The sequence below is a fragment of the Chrysochloris asiatica genome, unplaced genomic scaffold (assembly GCF_000296735.1).
Source record: "Chrysochloris asiatica unplaced genomic scaffold, ChrAsi1.0 scaffold00077, whole genome shotgun sequence".
NCBI classification, from domain to species: Eukaryota; Metazoa; Chordata; class Mammalia; order Afrosoricida; family Chrysochloridae; genus Chrysochloris; species Chrysochloris asiatica.
In genome coordinates, this window is record NW_006408595.1 from 2,206,830 (window position 1) to 2,227,280 (window position 20,451).

Here is a 20,451-nt window from a genome sequence, read left to right on the forward strand (position 1 = left end):
GATGACAAGGGGGCAGGCTTCCGGGGTGTACCCTTTGGTTGTTTGATGATGCATGGAGGGGCTTGTAATCATTGCAATGAAATGAAATACAATACGATGAATATAAAGCTAATATTCTCCCATGTAAACTATCACATAATTCACAATGAAAACTTTTAAAAAAAATTGTTTGCAATGAATCTATGAAGCTTTTTCCACTTGCACAAGAGTAATACTGCTAATCAAATTAACAGTTTCATATTTTTCTGCAAAAAAGGGCACCAAAGAGGCACTGAAATTTTTACCAAGCTAAAAAGTAAAAGAGGTTAGGGATTTACATAAGAATTACTTATTACTAAAAGTTAAGGAAAAAGGAGAAATAAAAAGAGAAGAGAAAAAAGAATGCCTGAAAACACATGAAGAACAAAAATGCTGGTTATAACATAGGTTTTTTTCACTAAAATTATGTTCTTTATGCACAGTGCTTGAGCAACCTAACTAGGTTCTTTAATGTAACCAATCCTAGTGTTTTTATCTGTCCCTGTTACAGCTTGAGAAGTTCATCTTTCCATACCTATATTATGCAGTTGATCTCAAAAAAATACTTTTTTGAGACAACATGCATTGTAGACACAGAAAAACCCAAGTAGCTCATGTACTCTATTTGCATAATATCTTAACATTTAAAATAAAATGAAGATAAATGGAATATGTTCATTCTCATACACAAGTTATTATATTTTTTAAAGTAAAGACCAGAATTTAAAGTAATTGTATTTAAATGAAATCTCCAAAATTATCATTCAGACAAAACCCAAGCAATAACATTTACCATTATTATTTGGTGTGTATAATCACTAAAAGCAGGTAGAGATATTATCAGAAGGTTGATATAGTTCATAGGCATGTTGTAGAAGCAGGAGAGAAACAATAACTTATATACTCGATGATCTCTAAAGTGCCTTCTAACTTGAAAAAAATATGCTATGATTATAAATATTGTTTTAACCTGTTTAGAAAAAAATATTTTGGATAGTGTTCTTCAATTTTCAATATTTAAATGTGTGCCTAATTTTACAAAAATGGAAAGTAGATGAAAATCTAGCAAATATATACCAAAGACACTAAATTGGTTTTAAAGTTATCTATGAGATTAAAATAATAAATGCAAGTTAATTTAAAATATATTTTAAGTTATATTTACAAATTAACAAGGAACATGTATTCCATTTCTTTATGGTAAGAAGAAAAAAGGAAGAGCTTATGAAACTGGAATCACAACTAAGTTCAAATAATAAAAGACAACTAACTAAAGCATACTTTTCTAAGCATCTAACAATTTTAAAACCAGGAATGTTCAACAGAGACAAAGGACTTAGTATGCTTGTGGTCATAGTTACATTTCAATAAAGATCATGCAAAACACAGCTGGCTACCAATAAAATTTTTTTAAAATAAGATGTACCACAATTAGTGTACATAAACAATTAGTAATTCATGCAGCTGTAGAGTACACAGAAAGCTAAATCTACTTACCTACTGGTACGCTATCTAGATCTGTGTAAATAACAGCAAAAAGGGAACAAAAAGCAACACTCCAATCAAAACAGATCCAACGGCAAGAACTCCCATATAAAACAAGATCACTTTCATAAATAAATTACATAGAATAGATGCCATAGCAAACGGTGATTTTACGGCAGATATGCAGAGTAAAGTAAGGAAACCTGAAAGTTGGCTTATATTCTAAATAATTTAAATAACCAATTCAGAAACTTGGCTAATGTTTTTATCTTATGCAGCCTTAAGAAGTAATTGCTTAATGGGATTAAGTAAGCCTTTTTAAATTGGTGATAATTTCTTGGGAAAACAAAAATTACTTCTCTCAAAATTGACACATGCAAATTAAAGAAGGAACAATTAATAAAAGCATAAGTAAATATAGCATCTATTCAGTTTAAGTTATAGGGAAAAAAGGTACAGGATAGCATGCTCAAAGAGCAAAGTTAACCATGCAATATATTTAACTAAAATTTAGTTAAAATTACCTTGTAAAGCATGGCCGAGTAATGCATCTAGCTCAGGATTTAATTCTGCTTTCTCTTTCAACATATGAAATAAGAGCTGGTTTTGTGTGGCACTAGTTATTTCAGTTTGTTTCAGGCGACCTTCAAGTACTTTAATTTGAGCCTCTTTCTGGGCAGCCTGAAGACCCTGCAACAAACAAATTCAAACACAAATACAATTTGTCAGTCATGCAAAACAGACTGTACCACACAAGATCTGTATCAAATAGAAAATGTTTATGGTATACAGACATTGACATCAGCTAGAGCTAGGTTCAAATGCCAGCCCTTCTACTTGTTAGTTTGGTGACCTTGTTACCTATCTTCCTGATTCTCAAATCCTCACTTGTAAAATGATATGAATAATACCTACTTCCTAGCACATTGTGAAGGTTAAATGAGAAGACATAATACAAAGGGTCTAGCAAAGTTCCAAATAGGAAGAACGTAAGTCATAAATGATTATCTTTAACATTTGGGCAGGGATTTCTTACAGGTGATAGATTAAAGCATTTACCTTCAAAGAAGGATTGAACCATATTTTTTTTTCCTTTTAGATTTTCTATTGAGCTCTAAATAATCAGTATTAAACCAAAGTACGATACTAAGTTTATTTGGATTATGAGAGATATTTCGGTCTTTCCTATGTTGAAGCAGGAGTCCTGGTGTAGCGCTGTGGGTTAATGCACCAGACTGCAAGGTTGGCAGTTCAAGCTCATCAGCTGCTTCTCAGAAACCCTATACAGGGTTGCTATGGGTCGGAACCAACTCAACGACACTTAATAACAACAACAAATGTTGAAGCAAGGATCCCTGGTGGCACAGTAGTTGAGCACATGACTGCTAACTGAAAGGTGTACAGTTCAAACCCATCAGGTTTTGACATGGGAGAGCAATACAGCAGGCTGTTTCCATAAAGATTTAAGGTGCAGGAAACTCTATGGGGCATTTCCACTCTGTCCTACAGGAACACTGAGTTGGAAAATCGATTCAACAGCAGACAGTTTGGGTTTTGGTATGTTAAAGAAACAGGGGAATTATTTCTTCTTTCAGTTGTTTATCTGTTCTAATTCACAATCAAAATAGAAGAAACTCAGGAAACAAGAATTAGAAACACTGATCCAAATATTGCTGTCTTTTCTTAAGAAAAGCTTTTTACTAAGAAAGCTAGATGGAACACTTTTCAAATTGAGAAAAGTCCTGTTACTTATTACAAAGAAGGTTCACTAGAGAAAGATACCAAAGCTATAATGAATGAGTAAAAAACTTAGGTGTTCAATAATAGTGCAGGTAAATCTTACCTTATTGATGCCCATTGATAGGAAGTGATCTAGCAGGTATCGGGCTTCTGTGAGTGTGCAAGCGTTAATGACAGCAGTGACATCCAATGTCTCACCTTCTTCCTACATCAAACAGAATATGATGACCATTACTTTGAGCTGGCAGAAGCCACTTGAAAAATTATTCAAGTATTCATTTGACTGTATCAGGTTACCTACTAAGCAGAAAAGTATAAGCCATGATATGATCCCTACCCCAAGAAACATATGGTCTAGCTGAAGAAAATAAGACATATCTGAGCAGCTAAGAATTTAAGGAACAATGGAATAAATGAGGCATGTGTTATACAAACAATATACTATCATAAAACCATCAGGCAAAGCTAAAAGCTACTCTTTAGACTGGAATAGTTAGGGCTCATGGAGTACAATTAAGAATATTGTTGGGTTAATGAAAAGTAACACAAAAATATTTTTAGTTAAGACATTAAGGAAATTATTTTAAAACTACAAACCTTTGCTTCTTCCATTTGCATGATGTTGGCTTGACAATCAGAAATACTGTCATTGATGTAATCTATATTAGCAGTTAGTGACTCCATCTCCTCATTGATGTTAACCACATTTTTATCTCCCTCTCCATTCTCCTTCACTATCTTTTCCCTTCTTTTTGAAAGTTTCTCTCGTCTTTTTGTGAGTTCTTCCCGTTGCTATTGAGGAAGCAGGTTGGATTTTGAGAAATGGCATTCATCTATTCATTCAATGTATAATCAAAGTCAAGAAAACAACATAGTAAATATTAAGTTAATCCAAGGAACACATTTTGAAGAAGTTTGTAACCAACTAAGGAGAAAGATACATAAATTCTATTTTCTATACCTTGAGAAGTCTATTCATATCAGCCTCCATATTGGAAATAGTCATTTTTTGCATGATGATATCTGTGACCCTACGTTCAAGAAGCTGCCACTTCATGCGTGCTGTCTTAGAAGTAAACACTCGGCCAGTCAACCCTTTCCTCTGATATTTTTTTCTATAATCATATAAAAACAGACAAACACAATTACTTATACACTGATGTAATTGTGCACTGCCAAATAATGCATTTTTCATTTAAGTACAACCTTCTAATAATGTCCACAAAGATTATGTCAGGAGGAAATGAAAACTCACATTAACCTGGTTCCATTTGTTGTGGCCGTTGGCAAGGCCTGGACTCTTGCCACAGGAATTCTCATTTTCTGTTGGGCTGCTGCCCTTGACCCATCTGTTTCTGTAGCAGCTGCACTGGAACCTGTGTCTTGAACAGGGGAATCAGATGAGCTCAGCTTCCGAGAGACTTTTCCAGCCACTTTATCTGACATGGGCCTTACTTGCCGACGAAGAGCTGTGACCTAAAACAGCAACCGAGTGTAACTCATTCCCTCAGTCTACAGAAATACACCATTTATCTCAAAGTCAGAATGTCTCCCCAAAACAGTCAATTTGATCACACTACCTCTTCCGTTTTGCGACGAAGAACCACTTCTTGATTTCTTTTTTGGGCTTCCAGAAGTCTAAGCTGATGCTACCAAAAAAAAAAGTATTGAATAAGTTGAAATAGTAAACTGAAAGACATAATGCTCTTAGTTCCTACTCTTACATTAATAAATATTCTTATCCCCCATAAAACTGCAAGGATTCTTAGCAGAGAATGACTTAATTTCAACCTTGCATCTATTATTACAGATGTTGGTATTTTATTCCAACAACACACATACACACATTCTGGCATTAAATAAAATATTTATCTTGGTACCACATTGTTTTATGTAACAAATACTTACATAGTGTTTACTATATTCAGGTAAGGAGTGCTGGTGGTGCAATGGGCCAACTTCTGGGCTGCTAACCACAGGGTCAGATGTTTGAACCCACCAGTCACTCCATGGGAGAAAAATAAGACTGTCTGCTCCCATAATCGTCTCAGAAACCCTAATTAGCATTTCTATTCTGTCCTATAGGATGGGTTGGAATCAACTCAATGGCAGTGGGTGTTGTTGTTATTGTTACACAAAGGTACTGTTCTAAGCGCTTTACAAATATTGCTTTATTTAATTTTTGTTAAATATTTTGTTTTAGTTGCTGGCTGAAGGCACACACACACAAAAAAAACAGTACAAATTCCATTATCATTGGTCATACTGTTGGCAGAAACACAGCTTTGAGTATTTTCCAGAGATATTATAACATATATATAATAATTATAAACCCTATTTTAAATATAATGTATACTAATAATATTAACACTTTACAATAACTTTGGGAATGTGATTATTGCAGGTAATGTAAATGGGCAATAAGGCATTTCTATTTAATAGTAATTGAACATGTGTGGATTTTGGTATTTTTGTGGGGCTGGGGAGGGGATACTGAGAAAGAACTACATAGACTTATATCTCTATATCTCAATTTTTACAAATAGCACTGCGGGGCAAAAATAATAGATAATGTATTAAAATGTGCTTATACTTGATTTCAGTAGGAATATGTTGTTGTTTTTATGTGACTTTTAGTTGATTCTGACTTGTAACAACCCTGTTTGGGTTTATGAGGAGTGGCTGGTGAATTTGAACCACCGACTTTGTGATTCAAATTCACTTTTCAGTTCAATGCATTATCCCACCATACCAGGACTCCAATAAGACCATACTGGTATAAATATAATCTATAATGCTCAGAAATTAAATATGACAAACTGAACCATTAAAAGACATTGATGTGCAGGGATCACATTAGAAGGTCCTGGACAGAATGGGAGAAAATGTGGAACAAAACTCAAAATTATATTTAAAAAAGACTTGGCTCACTGATCATAAAGAAACTGGAGGAATCTGAGACCAATGCCCTTGGCCACCTTCTAAAACAGAACTCATCCTCGTGGACCAATGTTCAGTTAAGCAGTAGATAAGTATATGGAGGGGCAACAACACTAGTAAAATATCGTCTCCATGGAATAGTCAACCATTCCAGATCAAGAAGGGCAACATTTACCTAGGGACAAAGTTGAGAAGGGATGGAAAGGAAGGTAGAATGGAACTCAAAACCACAGGCAGGAAATGGAGTAACTGTTGTTACATGCAATCACTGACATAAAACAAAGTATATGAGATTTGGAGGTAAAACTGATGATCTTCTCTGTAAACCTTCACTCAATTTGCAACAAAAACTTGCAAAATAATTTTTTAAAGAATATTGATGTGGTCGAAAAAAAAAATCAGTAAATCATAGTCATAAACCTAAACAATCTATTCACAATATATATTCTATATTTTGTCATCCTCATCCATCTTCTTCTTTATTTTGTCTTTTTACCTCCCAAAGTGTATTTCCATTTTCTAAAATATGCTCCAAGTCTCTATATTTTTCAGGAAAGATTCAGAAAATATGAGCAAAAAAAAAAAAAAGGGAACAGTGATAGGAACCTAACTGATACCTCTTTTTAAGTAAAAAAAAAAAAATAGCATAAATAGAATTTTCTCCTTTTAAAGACATTACTAAAATTTGGAATAATGAAAGAAAAACCTCAACCATAACATGTATAACCCTAACACAACTACAATCAGCATATTGGTGTATATACTTCAAAATCTTCCCCAATTTTAATCACTTATTAAACGCTATTTTATACTGAGTATTTAATCTTAGGTATTTTTCCATAGTTTCCAAATCCTTATTTTGAATGGATGAATAAGAATCCACTAATGAGATGGACCATAATTTATTTAACCATTCCTCCTACAATGAAGCATTTTAGCTATTTTACATTTCTCACTGTTATATATAATTCTGAAGTAAAGATTTTAACAAATAGTAATTTTTCTTGTTTGGTTTATATTCTTAACCTAGATTCATGGGAGTGGAATTCTTGAGTCAAAGTATATAAAATTTTTCACAGCTCTTGGTAAAGTTTCTTCTAATGAGGCTGTTAATACTCACAGAAATATATGCAATAGTCTCAAGTGATGAAATTATGTTTGGGACCATACTAAAATTACTATCTCATATAATAAATAGTTACTAAGTTTCTCTTGGGAAAACCAGTTTCTTCTATCTTGTCATTAAGTAAATGTCTCAAATAAAATTTATAATAATATCACACTATTTCTTATAAACTTTTATATTTAATTACTATAATCTACATACTATAATAAATGCCAAGTTAATGTTTATTATCTTTAATGCCAATGAAGTGTTGTAGCTATCAAGAAGTTGTCTTCTATTTATTAAGCAATCTTGTCAATTTCCATTATTCTTATATGTTGTTGTTTAAGGTATTGTGATAATGATTTTCCACTCATAGCAATACCCTGTGACAGACTAGAACTGTGCCACACAGTTTACTTGACTCTATCTTTATGGGATTAGATTGCCAAATCTTTCTCCCATGGAGCTGCTGAGTGGGTTTGAACTACCAGCCTTTCAGTGAGCAGCTGAGCACTTAACCACTGCACCACCACTTTATTCTTATGTAACTAGAAGTTAAAGTCCACTCACATCTCTCTTACGTTGATCCTTTTTCAACTGGGCAATCTCTCTGTTTCTTCTAGACTCTGTCAATCTGGCCTTCTCTTGTTCTTCTTTCATTTGTTTCATTAGGCGAACCTAAAAAAATTAGTCATATATATCTATTGAAATTACTCTACCACAGTACTTATTAAATAAAGGACAAATATGGAAGTAAATTCTTAGAATTTTGAGCACTTAACATGGTGATGTGAGTTTTGACTCACACCTTAAATGCTCAATTCTTAGTTTTGCATATATATTGCAGAAACTTTATTTCTATCCAAGTACTTAGTGTACAATTTATACTTTTTATATTCAATTGTTAGTTGTTCCATAATTCAATGAACTTTTGCTACATAACTTATCATTAGAAATTATGTGACCTTGAAGAGTAACTTACCCTCTCCCAGTTTTGGTTTCCTCATCTATAATAGCTCTACTGTTATTACTGTGAGGATTCAATGAGTTCATATCTATATAGTGCTCATGACAGTGCTTGGCACATGGTAAACACTTAGTAAATATTATTTATTATTGCTGTTGCTATCAGCAACTACAAAGTATAAAACTTATTTCCAAATTTGCTACTTTAGAAAACTGAACAGATGTCAGTTACGAGTGATCGATTTTACAATAAAAACAGTTAACAGATCAGGATTCAAATATTCTCTTTGATCAGAGAAAGAAAACTTGTATTTTTCTGTGCATGGGAATAAACAATAACAAATTCAGGATTTGGAGACTGAGCAGGAAAGGATCTACTGGGAACTTTAATCCAAGTGTATCTGTCATGTTAATTTATTAAATTTGATATGTACACAGTATTCATTATGTTATTATGTATGTATATTATATGTTTAAAATAGTTTGTACTTTTGTCAACCTTATACAACAAAGGTTTTTAAAGGAGAAATAATAGTCATCTGAATTCCTGATGACTACATGATTTCAGCTACTCAGAAGGCAGACTTTGATGATGGATAACTACATTCATTAAATAACTTTTAATTGCCAAAGGGAAGTACATCCTTTATATATATATAACAGAAAGCCTGAGTTACCTTTTATTAAATATGGAAAGTGCCATGAAAATTGCTGTTTTTTGTCCTAAATGACACAAACATTCTCAGTTTCAAATATTACTGGAAAATGTAATCAATACCTTTGTCTTTTTCATTTCCATCACATCCTGTTGTAATTTTTTCAGCTGCTTTTCATACTGGGATTGGTTTTTGAGCAGCCTTGCATGTTCTTTCTGGGCCGTCTGAAGTCTCTGCAGTTCCTTATTCATGGCTTGGAGTTTCTTTTCATATTCAGACTTAACTTTTTTTGCTTTTTCTTCTGAATAAGATTCCACTGAGCCTAAATGACCAAAATACTTGCATTTGTTTTGTATGAGATATGGATTTTTATTTCACAGACTTGTAATTTGTGACCTTAGAGAAGTGTTACCTCCCAAACACCAAACAAAAACCTCAATTACTCTTTTATTATCTACTATTCTCTGGCTTAATGATTACTGAAGTGGTCTTCTCAAATTTTATTTTTAAAAATCTGAAAATATTAAAATAAATAGCCATGACCCTGGAGAAAATAATTAAATAGTCTATACTGGTACTAGTCTGAAAACAAAACAAAAAATAATATTTAACCTATTGAGACAAAATGCCATTCAATATGATTTCTAAACATGGCATCGACTCAAGGACACTGGGCTTCAATGTATTTGTTTTGTTTTCTTTATGTGGTTTCTACCATTAGTGTTTTTCTGAAAAGGAAGAGAAGATAAAAAATCATCTTGACAATTTCGTGTGAACTTTCACTTGAATTAAAGATAATTCTTACCTAAGTTTTGAAGCACTTGGTCTCTTTCAAGCTGAGTGTCCCTAATTTTATGTTGCAGCATCATTAGCTTCTCTTCATACTGCTTTTTCAGCGTCTGCAGTCTTTTTTGGCTGTTCTCTAACTCATCAATCAGCTTTTGCTTGATTGCAATTTCACAAGTAATGTTTGCTAAGTCGGCTTGATAATTGGCTATTTTAAAAAAAGAAGGAGAAAGTAAAAATACTGAAAATAGGTCAAAATATCATAGTTCTAGCTTTAACCACTGCAAGCAAAAGCTCAAAAACCATCATCTACATCCAAAAATGAACTTGACAGCTATAAGAAAAATGCCCTGGAAAACCAGAAAATGAAAAGGTATGTAAGATTAAGAGTACCCACATTGATTAGGAACAACTCATAGTAATTGTATTAAATAAGAATAGAAATCACACAATTACTAAATCTAATAAGGGAAGAACCTTTTCATTTGCCTTGGAGGGCAAATCTAAGTCAGTAGTTACAAAGGCTGTTTTTCCTATTTCCTAGAAATTCCACTCCTAGGTATATATCCAAAAGACTTCAAAGACAATTGTACATCTATGTTGTCACTATAAGATAAGCACTGGACTGCTAACCACAAGGTTGGTGATTCAAATCTACCAACTGCTCCTCAGAAACCTTATATAGGGTAGGTAATGATAGGAAGATTTGACAGCATTTAACAACATGTTAATTGCAGCACTATTCACAATAGAAAAATGGTGGAAACCTATTTAATATTATTAATATTTATCAACAAATAAATAGATAAACAAATGTAGCACATATATACAGTGGAATGTCGATAACAGAAGAGAAGTCTTGCTACAGACTAAAATATGGATGGATCTTAAAGACTGCTGAATGAAATAAATTAATCATGAAAGGGCAAATATTGTAATAATTCATTGAAATAAGACAAGAAGTGGCAAAGGAATAGAGATCAAAGTTGCTTAGTGGTTACAAAGGGTAGGCGGCGGAAAGAGGGAATTAGGTTTATAGTGATGTAAAAATTGTATTAAGAATATGGTTCCACGGTTGATTAAGGTAATTTCTCTCAATAAGTAGTATACCAGTAAAAAGTTACATTGACAGTCATGTGTGATTGATATATTTACAAAACTAAGAACCAAAAAACTGGAGCTGCTGAGGCCCCTTATACACCACCCAAAACTTCATGACTTCAGCTCCTTGATTTGGAGGTTTAGGGACAGGGTTTCCTGGGACATCCAGTTAACTAGCTGAATAACATATTCAGTGCTTCTATTCTACCTCCTCATTCATTCCTCAGTGCAACCTTAAACCATAAACCAAAAATATCCCCTGATGTCTTCTTAAAAACAAACAATAGTTTAACTTTAGTTTTCAAAAAAAAAAAGTCTGCCTTGAGTATAGTGCTCTTTTAAGATCTATCTATATGGAATCAAATGGACATCAGCAAGTTGAAAGATCAGATAAGAAACTTAGGCAGCAGTACATTCATCTTAATGGGGGTGGAACAACCTGGAGAGGAAAGGTATGAATGAGAGCACAACTCAGAGAACTCAATCAATGTCACTTCACTGTACAAGTAGAAATTGTTGAATTGCTGTATGCTCTGCTGTACACATTCTCAACCACAACAAAATTCACTTTTTTTAAGAGAAGCTGATTTCAACAAAGATAAAAGGGAGAACATTAAGCATTTTCTGTCATAATTTAAACAAATTTCCAAAATGAATTTTATGTGTTAAAGGGCAAGTACCTTTTTCATCTGATTCAGAATCTGATTCGTCAGAACTTTCACCCCCTTCAATGTCATCTTCCTCATCATCATCTTCTTCTTCCTCATCCTCATGATCACTTACTTCTTGACCTTCTTCCTAAAATGTGAGTTGTAACAATAACACAATATTGTCAAAGAAAATTGAATAACTGCTCAACTACAAAAGGACAAAAATTTTGTCCTTTTTAATCAATTAAAAAAATCATTCCTGGATTTTAAAGTCATTGTATACCTATTTTGTCTTAAGCACTACTTTATCTCTCATAATTTATCTACCACCTTCCCTTCATCCTCACCAAATGCTTTCATAATACACAAGACTGAGAGTTGCTAATATCTTATTGCTCACGTTTCTGAGGGGAAAAAAAGGTCCTCAAAGAAATAAGTTTATATTATGTGCATGCTAACTATCTTCCCTTTCTGCATTTAAATTTGCACAGTTATTTGCAACTAAGGACAACTTAATCCAGTGAGATTAACATTTACAAATCCATTCTTTCATACTTACCACTTCTAATTCATTGTTTTCTCTTTCTAAAACACCTTTTTCTTCTTTCTTCTCTTGGTCAGTGTCAGTATTATCCTCTTTCCCAGTTACACTAAAAAAAGAAACATAAGCATATGGTGTTAAATTAGAGAAGAAAATTATTCAGTTTTTCTCTCCCAGAGTTTTTAAAACTGTCAAATATTTGTGAAAACAAACAAAATGAATCAATCACTTGACTGGAAAAAAATGATAATATCTGATGTTTCAGAGGAACACAGAAATCATCATTCAATCAATTTTGCAGTAATTTATTTCATGGGAGAAAAGCTTATTCTCTAGGGACACTGACGCATAGATTAAATCCTGAAGCATGAGACCTACTGTGGCAGCTAAGAACCAGTCATAGTAATGGCCAAGTGACTGGAACCTAAACGAATCTAAACTCAGGGGGAAAACAAAAGTCCAAACAAAGAAAGCATTTTTGCTTTCAAATCTTTCTCACCTAAATACAAAGGATAAGAAGACTCTACTTTCATTGATATCCAAATAATTTTAAGAATAACTATAAACAAGGAAGCAAAAGAAATCTGCCAGGGAAGGGTGTCTACACTAGCTGTATCCATTGGACTGTCCAAGTCTCTTTCCAGTTTAGCAGAGCCTCTTTGTTCTCAGGCTATCCCTACAATCCAAGGTTTATTCCCATTACAGTCTCACTAAAAAGAGTCTTTGCATCCCCAAACTTCTTTGATTGGGTAAGAAATTTCAGGGCCTGCCTCAAGGTTTGCTGTACAATTGGAAACTCTACCCTTCAGTTATCTAGTACCCACAGGCATAACTACAGAAGTACCAGGGAATGGTTACAGCTAAAGTAATTCAACCCTGGTCGCCCAGCATGACTCTGAAGTGAGTAAAACTTTTCTACAATCAAATCACACTGATTCTTTCTGGGTTTAGCAACTGTGATCAATTATGCATGTGAGTTAGTTACCCTTATGTTCACTGGAATCATACATTTAATCATTCATACATCTAATCAAACTAAATAGTATCAAGAAAGTATGCTTTAGATGGAATCGTTATATGTTTTTTGTGCTATGATAATTTTTTTATTTGCTATGGCTATGCAAATAACACAATATTCTCCAAGTGAAATTCCCCTAGAAAGAACTGTACCAAAATAGACTGATTACAGCTACCATTTGTTTCAGATATTCTGCTATATTTCCCAATATGCTAAATTTCCAAAATTTTATTTTACATAGGCCTTGTACTTGGTCTCATCTTTGAAAAAAAAAAAAAATTCTAGTGGTTTAATTTAATTTACATATTATAGCCTTTGGGAATGGAGTCCTGGTATGGCGCTATAGGATAAGTGCTGGACTGCTAACTGCAAGGTTCACAGTTCAAACCCACCAGCCACTCTTCCTGTGAGTCAGAACCTACTTGACGGCACTTAACATAAACAAAAACAACATAGCCTTTGGGGAAATTAAAATGCTGATTTTAAAGTAGTTTCTATTTTTAAATGTGAACAAAATGTTCAATAATATGTTCTAATGGGGCAAGTAATACAACTTGAGAAAGCAATACTCAAGAAAGGAAAGGAATCTACAAAAGCAAATTATCTAATTTTCATTTGGATAGTATACATATTTATATGGTATGGAAGTAATCAATTCATGTTCTTTAGGGAAGAAAGGAAAGGAGAGCATTAAGGCTATTTTAATTTGTACTTTTTACCCCTGGATAGGGGAGCCTATCAAATTAGCTTGACTATAACTACAAAGGTGATACTATATCCTTTGCTAAACACATATAATGATGAGCTCTGGTAGCATAGTGGTTACGAATTGGGCTGCAAACCTCAAGGTCAGCAATTCGAAACTACCAGCTGTTCTGCAGGAGAAAGATGAAGCTTTCCGCTCCCATAAAGATTTATAGCCTTGGAAACCCGGTACAGGGTCACTGTAAGTCGGAACCGATTCCACAGCCCATAACCACCAACCACCAACCACCAACCACCAAACACATATATTAAAAGCCTAAGCACTAGGCCTGCTTTAAAGAGCTTTTGCAATGATTCACCTGTTTAAAAAACAACAACAACAACAAAAACTTGGTATATTATAAAGTACCCTATAAATGTAAGACACTGTAATAATAATATAGCAATATTAAATGAGCCCTCCCTACGTTTAACCAAACACTACCACAAAAACTCTAAGGATTCACTTTAGGGCACTATTCTCACAGACAGCTGAAAATCTAGAAAGAAATTCCTCTTTCACTCAATCGTCTCATTAACAAGCCAGCACCATGCACTCAAACAGCGCTATACTTGGGATTTAGGCATAAGGTTTAAGGGTAGCTAGGAGAGAAGAAGGTTTTAGGTAACAAAAGTAGAAAAGGCAAACACTCTACACTGCTTTTGTCCAGCATGTATCTCCTTTTAGCTCTCCCAGCACCCACCATTATGCACTTTATTTTCCTCATACACTGCTGCTACAGCATACATATTTCTGTATTGTTGGATCCTTTGTTACTTCAAGTCCCAACTCAAATCTCTTTTTACTCAGGCTTATACATACAACCACTTTATTTTGAACACTTGATCTTACCTATCCTCTTGCTCCCTGGATGTCACCAATATCCAGCTAACATATGATACTCTTCACTTAGCTATTAACTCATATGTTATAAGTTGTTCATGCCACTTTCTGATGTAGAAAAATCAGCCATTCATTCTAACTTTACATTATTCATTTACCTTTATTAATCACTTTTAAGACTTGTAATTTCAAAAATATAAATTGATACTTAATAATTATTATACAGGCAGTCCCTGGATTAGGAATGAGTTCTGTTCCTAAGGCTGTTGATAAGTGGAATTTGTATGTAACTTGGAACAGTTGAGTACGGCTCATCTCTAACATCAATTAGTCAAATGTTAACTTTAGTTATACAGTGTACCTTTATATGCATACCAGAAGCTCTGGTAGCATAGTGGTTACGAGTCAGGCTGCCAACCTCAAGGTCAGCAGTTCAAAACTACCATCTGTTCCGCAGGAGAAAGATGAGGCTTTCTGCTCCCGTAAAGATTTACAACCTTGGAAACCCTGTACAGGGTCGCTACGAGTCAGAACAAACTCCACGGCACATAACAACAACAACCACATATGCATTAAAAAAACTAAATACTTACAGATAGAATAAATACATCCATAATATAATATAGAACTGTAGGAAAAGCACTGGACTACTAATCGCAAGGTTGGTGGTTCAAATCCACCAGCCCCTCCTTGGAAACCCTATGTTGCTGTTGTTGTTAAGTGCCATCGAGTCGGTTCCAACTCATATTAACCCTGTATAGGGTTTCCAAGAAATGGCTGGTGGGTTTGAACTGTCAACCTTTCAATTAGCAGTCCAGTGCTTATCCTACAACATCACACCAATGTACTACACAAGGGCCACAGTGAGCCGAAACCAACGTAATGGCCCTTAACAGTAACAACAATAATATTGCTTTAATGCACAGGCACAAAGTTAATGCCCATTTGTTATGATGAACGACTGTACGTACCTTGACGTTTTAATATAATAGGCTTTACGGAGTTAATTTACAACTATAGGTTGTACGTAAGTTAAGACATTCCAGCCTTTGGTAACCCAGGAACTGCCTGTACCTTAAATATTCAAGTTTCCCTCATTAAACTGAGACAAGTTGATATCTAAAATAGCTATATAAACAGCAAAGAAGATCCTAAGCTTGCACTTTAATACATACATAGAATCAGAATCTTGGAGCCAGAAGGAATATTAGTAATCATGTGGTTTAACCCCTTCATTTGACAACCAAAAAAGAAACTGTGGCCTGGGAAAGTTAATATACTCAAGTGGACTAAAACCAGCTGTCCTGACCTCCAAGCCAGTATTCAAGAAGCTTGCACTCAAAGTTCAGTCCACAGTCCGGGAAGTATCCGTTTTATTAAGGAGTTTGTTAGGAATAAAGAATTTCAGGCTCCATCTTAGTCCTACTAAATCACAAGCTTCACATTAGCAAGATTCCCACATGACTTGTGGGCACTTATGATTAAGAAGTATTGTCCTAGAACATCAAACTACTCTGCTTTGGTGATCCTTTAGAATAGTTGTAAAATTTGAAGTTATTTACTATTTTCTACTTATTAAGTACATTAAAGGACTTGAATAGTTTCAGGTGGAAGAATACTTCCACATACTACTTTAACCATGCCTCTAATTTGACCTTCTGAAATAGAAGAAATCTCATTATTTTAATGCCTTAATTTAATATGAATGACAAACCTAATGTTCCAAATTTATACATGTGGCTTGTAGCAGACCTAGTAGAATTACAATGAATCTTGTGAGAGCCAGAATTCGTGAGACTGCCTTGTTTTATCAAGATCTCTTCAGCTTTCTACCTTTGACAGGGTACAGTCTTACTACTTTTCTATTACTTGTTTTGGTGGAAAAGATTTGAATTTTTCTTCTCTGACAAGTTTCGAATCCTTGCACCGGTTCTGGCTTTTACAGACTCTACTATACATTCTAATTGTTTGCTGCTGTTAAGGGCCTTCAAGTCCTTACAGGGTTTCTGAGGCTTTATATTCTTTGTAGCAGCACAAAGTGTCACCTTTCTCCTGAGGAGCAGCTGGTGGGCTTGAACCACTGACGCTGTCGTTCGTAGTTCAGTGCTTATCGAATACAGCCACCATGCTCCCATTTTAATTACAAAATACTTTTAAAAAGTTGTAGGATATAATTATAGAAACTCTAGGACACTACGCAATATATATAATTGCTGTTGTTGTTGAGTGCCATCGAGTTGGTTGCAACCCTGTATAGGGTTTCCGAGGAGCAGCTGGTGAGCTTGAACCACCAATCTTGTGGTTCAATCTAATTTTGCAGTCTAGCACATTAACCCACAGCACCACACCAGGACTCCTAGATATAATTATGTATATATATATATATATATATATATAACCATGAAATTTAGATTATAGAATAGTTTAAAGAAAACATAACCATTAGCTTTCAGATATTCCATGTATAATACTAATTTAATGTATTACTGCCTAGTAAAGTTTCTCAAAATATTTACTGTGAGTAAGAGGTGAAATCTCTTAAAGGATGCTTCTAAAACACTTAAGTATTATTTGGAAGTTAGTTTTCTTATCTTAAACACCTTGTGTATATAATCTGGAGGTTTCAAAAAATATATGAAAAAAATTCTGATAACATGAAACAAAATAATAACTGATCCTTGCATGTTGTTGTTGTTAAGTGTCACTGAATTTGGGCTCATAGTTGAAGGCTTCTATATAAAGTTTCAAAGGAGCAGCGGGTCGGTTTGAACCATTGACTTTCTGTTTGGCAGTCCTGTGCTTATCCTACAGCTCTACAATTCCAAATTGTTAAAATTCAGAAATTTACTATTTGGAGAATTCAGAAATGTGCTTCTAAATCTTACTCAAATTTCAAATGAAAAAAAGAAAAATAGAAGAACATCCTTGTAACGCTCTTTGCTCATTCCCAATACATTTTAGAAGTAAAAACTGTTTTTCTAATCCAACCGTGAGAATGCCTTGTAAATCTTATCTATAAAAAGGCCACAGTTTCTTTTGTTTTGGAGTCATCTATGATTTTCTCCAACAAAGATTACACTAAATAAAGAAGAAGAGACTAGACAGATGGCCACCCGTGTGCTGTCAAAAAATGCCAATTCCCACCCAATTAATAATTCTCAGTCTGCTCACAAGTTTCTGAAGACACAGAAGCAATGAGTTGTCAAATGTTATTTTCAGTCATCTTTAGCCTAAAAAAGGCAAATCACCCTCAAAATTATGATAGTTTACTTGAACATAACATGAAATTGCTTCTAATTCATGTAACTAGTAAGGGTTTTATTCTTAAAGAGCAATGTTGTTTTGATATCTAAAATCATCATTACTTTTAGGAGCATCTGGATAATCTAATCTGACACAATTTATAATTCTATAACACATTTCTTCCTGAATGGCAACTAAGTATTTACATGACAATTTAATTTAAAAACCTGGGAAATATTCCAACCTTATTTCTTCTCGATTGCTTTCCTCAAGTTTCTGTAGCCTTCAAAATCACGAGGCACAGTATTGGAAGGCCAAGCCAATGAAGGACAAACCAGACAGTAAAAAGCGAAAGTGATAAGAAGGTAAAAATGACACATGAGCTTGAAGACTTTAAAATAAATTTTAAAAGATCTCATTAAAGACAATACAGAGTAAAAAGGCAATACATTTTGTATGAATAAAAAGTACGCAGAAAAACAAGCAGCATTATATCTAAGAAGAGTATCAAGACTATTGGTTCAAATTATTCAACAGTAAATTGTACAACCTCTACTTATATGTTTATAAGTAATAGCAGTGTTTGGATGCCATTTTTTTTTTTTTTTTTTAAGTCTGAAATGGAACAATTATCTTAGTTCCCCTCACCCAAAATTCCACTTTCCTTGGTATCCTCTTCCTTTTAAACCTTTACAAAAGATGATTCAATGGCATCATTAAAACAGCATCAAAAAGTAATGCCTTTATACCACAGTATGATAACACCACTAACACTATAGACTAGGACACTACTTTTAAATTTTAATTTGCTATTTTAATATACTATATGTAAATATAGCTAAATCTAAGAAAAAAATCCTACTTCAAAATTATACATGAAATTATATCATGGAAAATGAAACTGGTTGTTATGGTATCAGTGAAAAACTATAGTTTTATTAATTGAAAATAAAATCTCATAATATTGGGATTGTAGATTTTATTGTACTCGTAAGAATGAACTAACTAGCAAAAGGATATAACTAAGGCAAAGATGGCATTAAAATGGGAAATGTAGTACTTTCCATTAGTAGACTGTTTTTAATAAGGAAAAGTATGTAATAAAGTCATAATATGCAGTTCTGGTCTTAGAGATATATTTTAAAGAATATTCAATAAACAAAGTTGGAAACTTTTACTGAATGTAATATACTGAACACCAGTATGTGCCTTGTAGACATAAAGGTAGATGTGCAGGTTCTTTTTCAAGCATATCAGTAATTATAATATAACGCTTCTCAAAATTCCAAAATACTTCTCAAAATTATCAAATTTTTAAATGAAGCAATTTCATCCAAGTATAAATTTAAATGAAGAGATTACATCCAAGGTACAAATTATTTTTTCAAGTAGTTCTCCTCACTTCCATTTTAAAGGATGTGCATTCACATATGATTTTTATTGTTTTGTTGTTTGTTGACCTATGTTTTTCTCAATCAGTTCATGCTGCTATTACAAGAGATTTAGCACTGTCTCGGAGAAATAAGTCTATAAAGTGATATTCATCAGCACAGTAGTTAGAAAGGGAAGAGTAAAGTCATCAGCTAAAAAATGTGTGTTTCTGAGTTTCAACCCAACAACACTAAATACAAATATAGTGCAGTCTGAGGGATAAGTCACAGTTGGATATTTCAAGTCATTTAAAGCTAGATATTCAAAAATGCAGTGTTTGATGTGTAACTTTTCTTTATATAAACACACCGAAGTTCCAATTTTTAAAAATCTAATCTAGGTTTATACCAATAAGAATGACCTTCAGTGAATGCCTCAGGATAAAGAACCTAAATTTTCTATTTTCAATAGGGAGAATTTTTGCTCACTTACCATGCTGTTGTTAAGTGCTATTGAGTCAATTTCTGTACATAAAAAAGTTATATTAAAATGTTTGGCTGAGACAAGCTAACAAGTAGATACTTAGATATTACTTTAAAACTTTAGATGCTTCCCAATTGCCTCCTCAAAAAATATTGCAATCTACAGTTCCCACCAGCTGTTCCTCATAAACCCTATACAGGGTTGCTATGAGTCAGAACCAACTCTACAGCACTTAATAATAAAAACCTAGTTTAAAAAGAGACTTGGGGGGTGGTTGGGTAAGAGGTAGAACAGAGAAATAAACTAATAAACTTCTGACATCTCTCCACATTGTAAAGGAGTTCAGTTTTTATTTCACTTATTTCTATTATAATTTTGTTTCTATATGAAAAAAATAAGAGTATGATAAATCTTACCAATTATCCTAACATTTGTATAACTGAAAAACAGGCAATAAATTCTATTCAGTTATTCAGGTTAATAGATTAATAATCACGTGATGCTTAGTACTTCCTCATATTCTCACTATGTATCTATACCTTTGAGATCCTGGTGTGGTGCTGTAGGATAAGCATTGGACTGCTAACCACAAGGTCAGTGGTTGAAATCCATCAACCACTCCTCATAAACCCTATACAGGGTTGCTATTTGCTATGAGTCAGAACAGACTCAACACTACTTAACAGCAAATAAGCCCACAAGAGTTTGAAAAGCAAATCTTAACACATACTTGTTGTTAAGTGAGGTCAAGTCAGTT

General features: G+C 33.6%; 1 protein-coding gene across 4 annotated transcripts in view; it reads right to left on the reverse strand.

Annotated features, from left to right (window-relative positions):
- Positions 1–20,451, reverse strand: part of KIF21A (kinesin family member 21A) — a 196,032-nt gene that overhangs the window by 52,394 nt on the left and 123,187 nt on the right. Inside the window, exons 12-24 of one of the 4 annotated variants that reach the window (XM_006865293.1) lie at positions 18,085–18,123; positions 12,010–12,100; positions 11,481–11,598; positions 9,719–9,907; positions 9,036–9,235; positions 7,862–7,969; positions 4,824–4,892; positions 4,505–4,719; positions 4,205–4,358; positions 3,841–4,035; positions 3,347–3,448; positions 2,028–2,193; positions 1,516–1,536 (exon numbers count right to left, since the gene is read on the reverse strand). In XM_006865293.1, coding sequence (XP_006865355.1) covers positions 1,516–1,536; positions 2,028–2,193; positions 3,347–3,448; positions 3,841–4,035; positions 4,205–4,358; positions 4,505–4,719; positions 4,824–4,892; positions 7,862–7,969; positions 9,036–9,235; positions 9,719–9,907; positions 11,481–11,598; positions 12,010–12,100; positions 18,085–18,123 — 1,667 coding nt within the window. The remainder of the gene's footprint in view (positions 1–1,515; positions 1,537–2,027; positions 2,194–3,346; positions 3,449–3,840; positions 4,036–4,204; positions 4,359–4,504; positions 4,720–4,823; positions 4,893–7,861; positions 7,970–9,035; positions 9,236–9,718; positions 9,908–11,480; positions 11,599–12,009; positions 12,101–18,084; positions 18,124–20,451) is intronic. The other 3 variants (XM_006865294.1, XM_006865296.1, XM_006865295.1) reach the window with 3 other exon arrangements.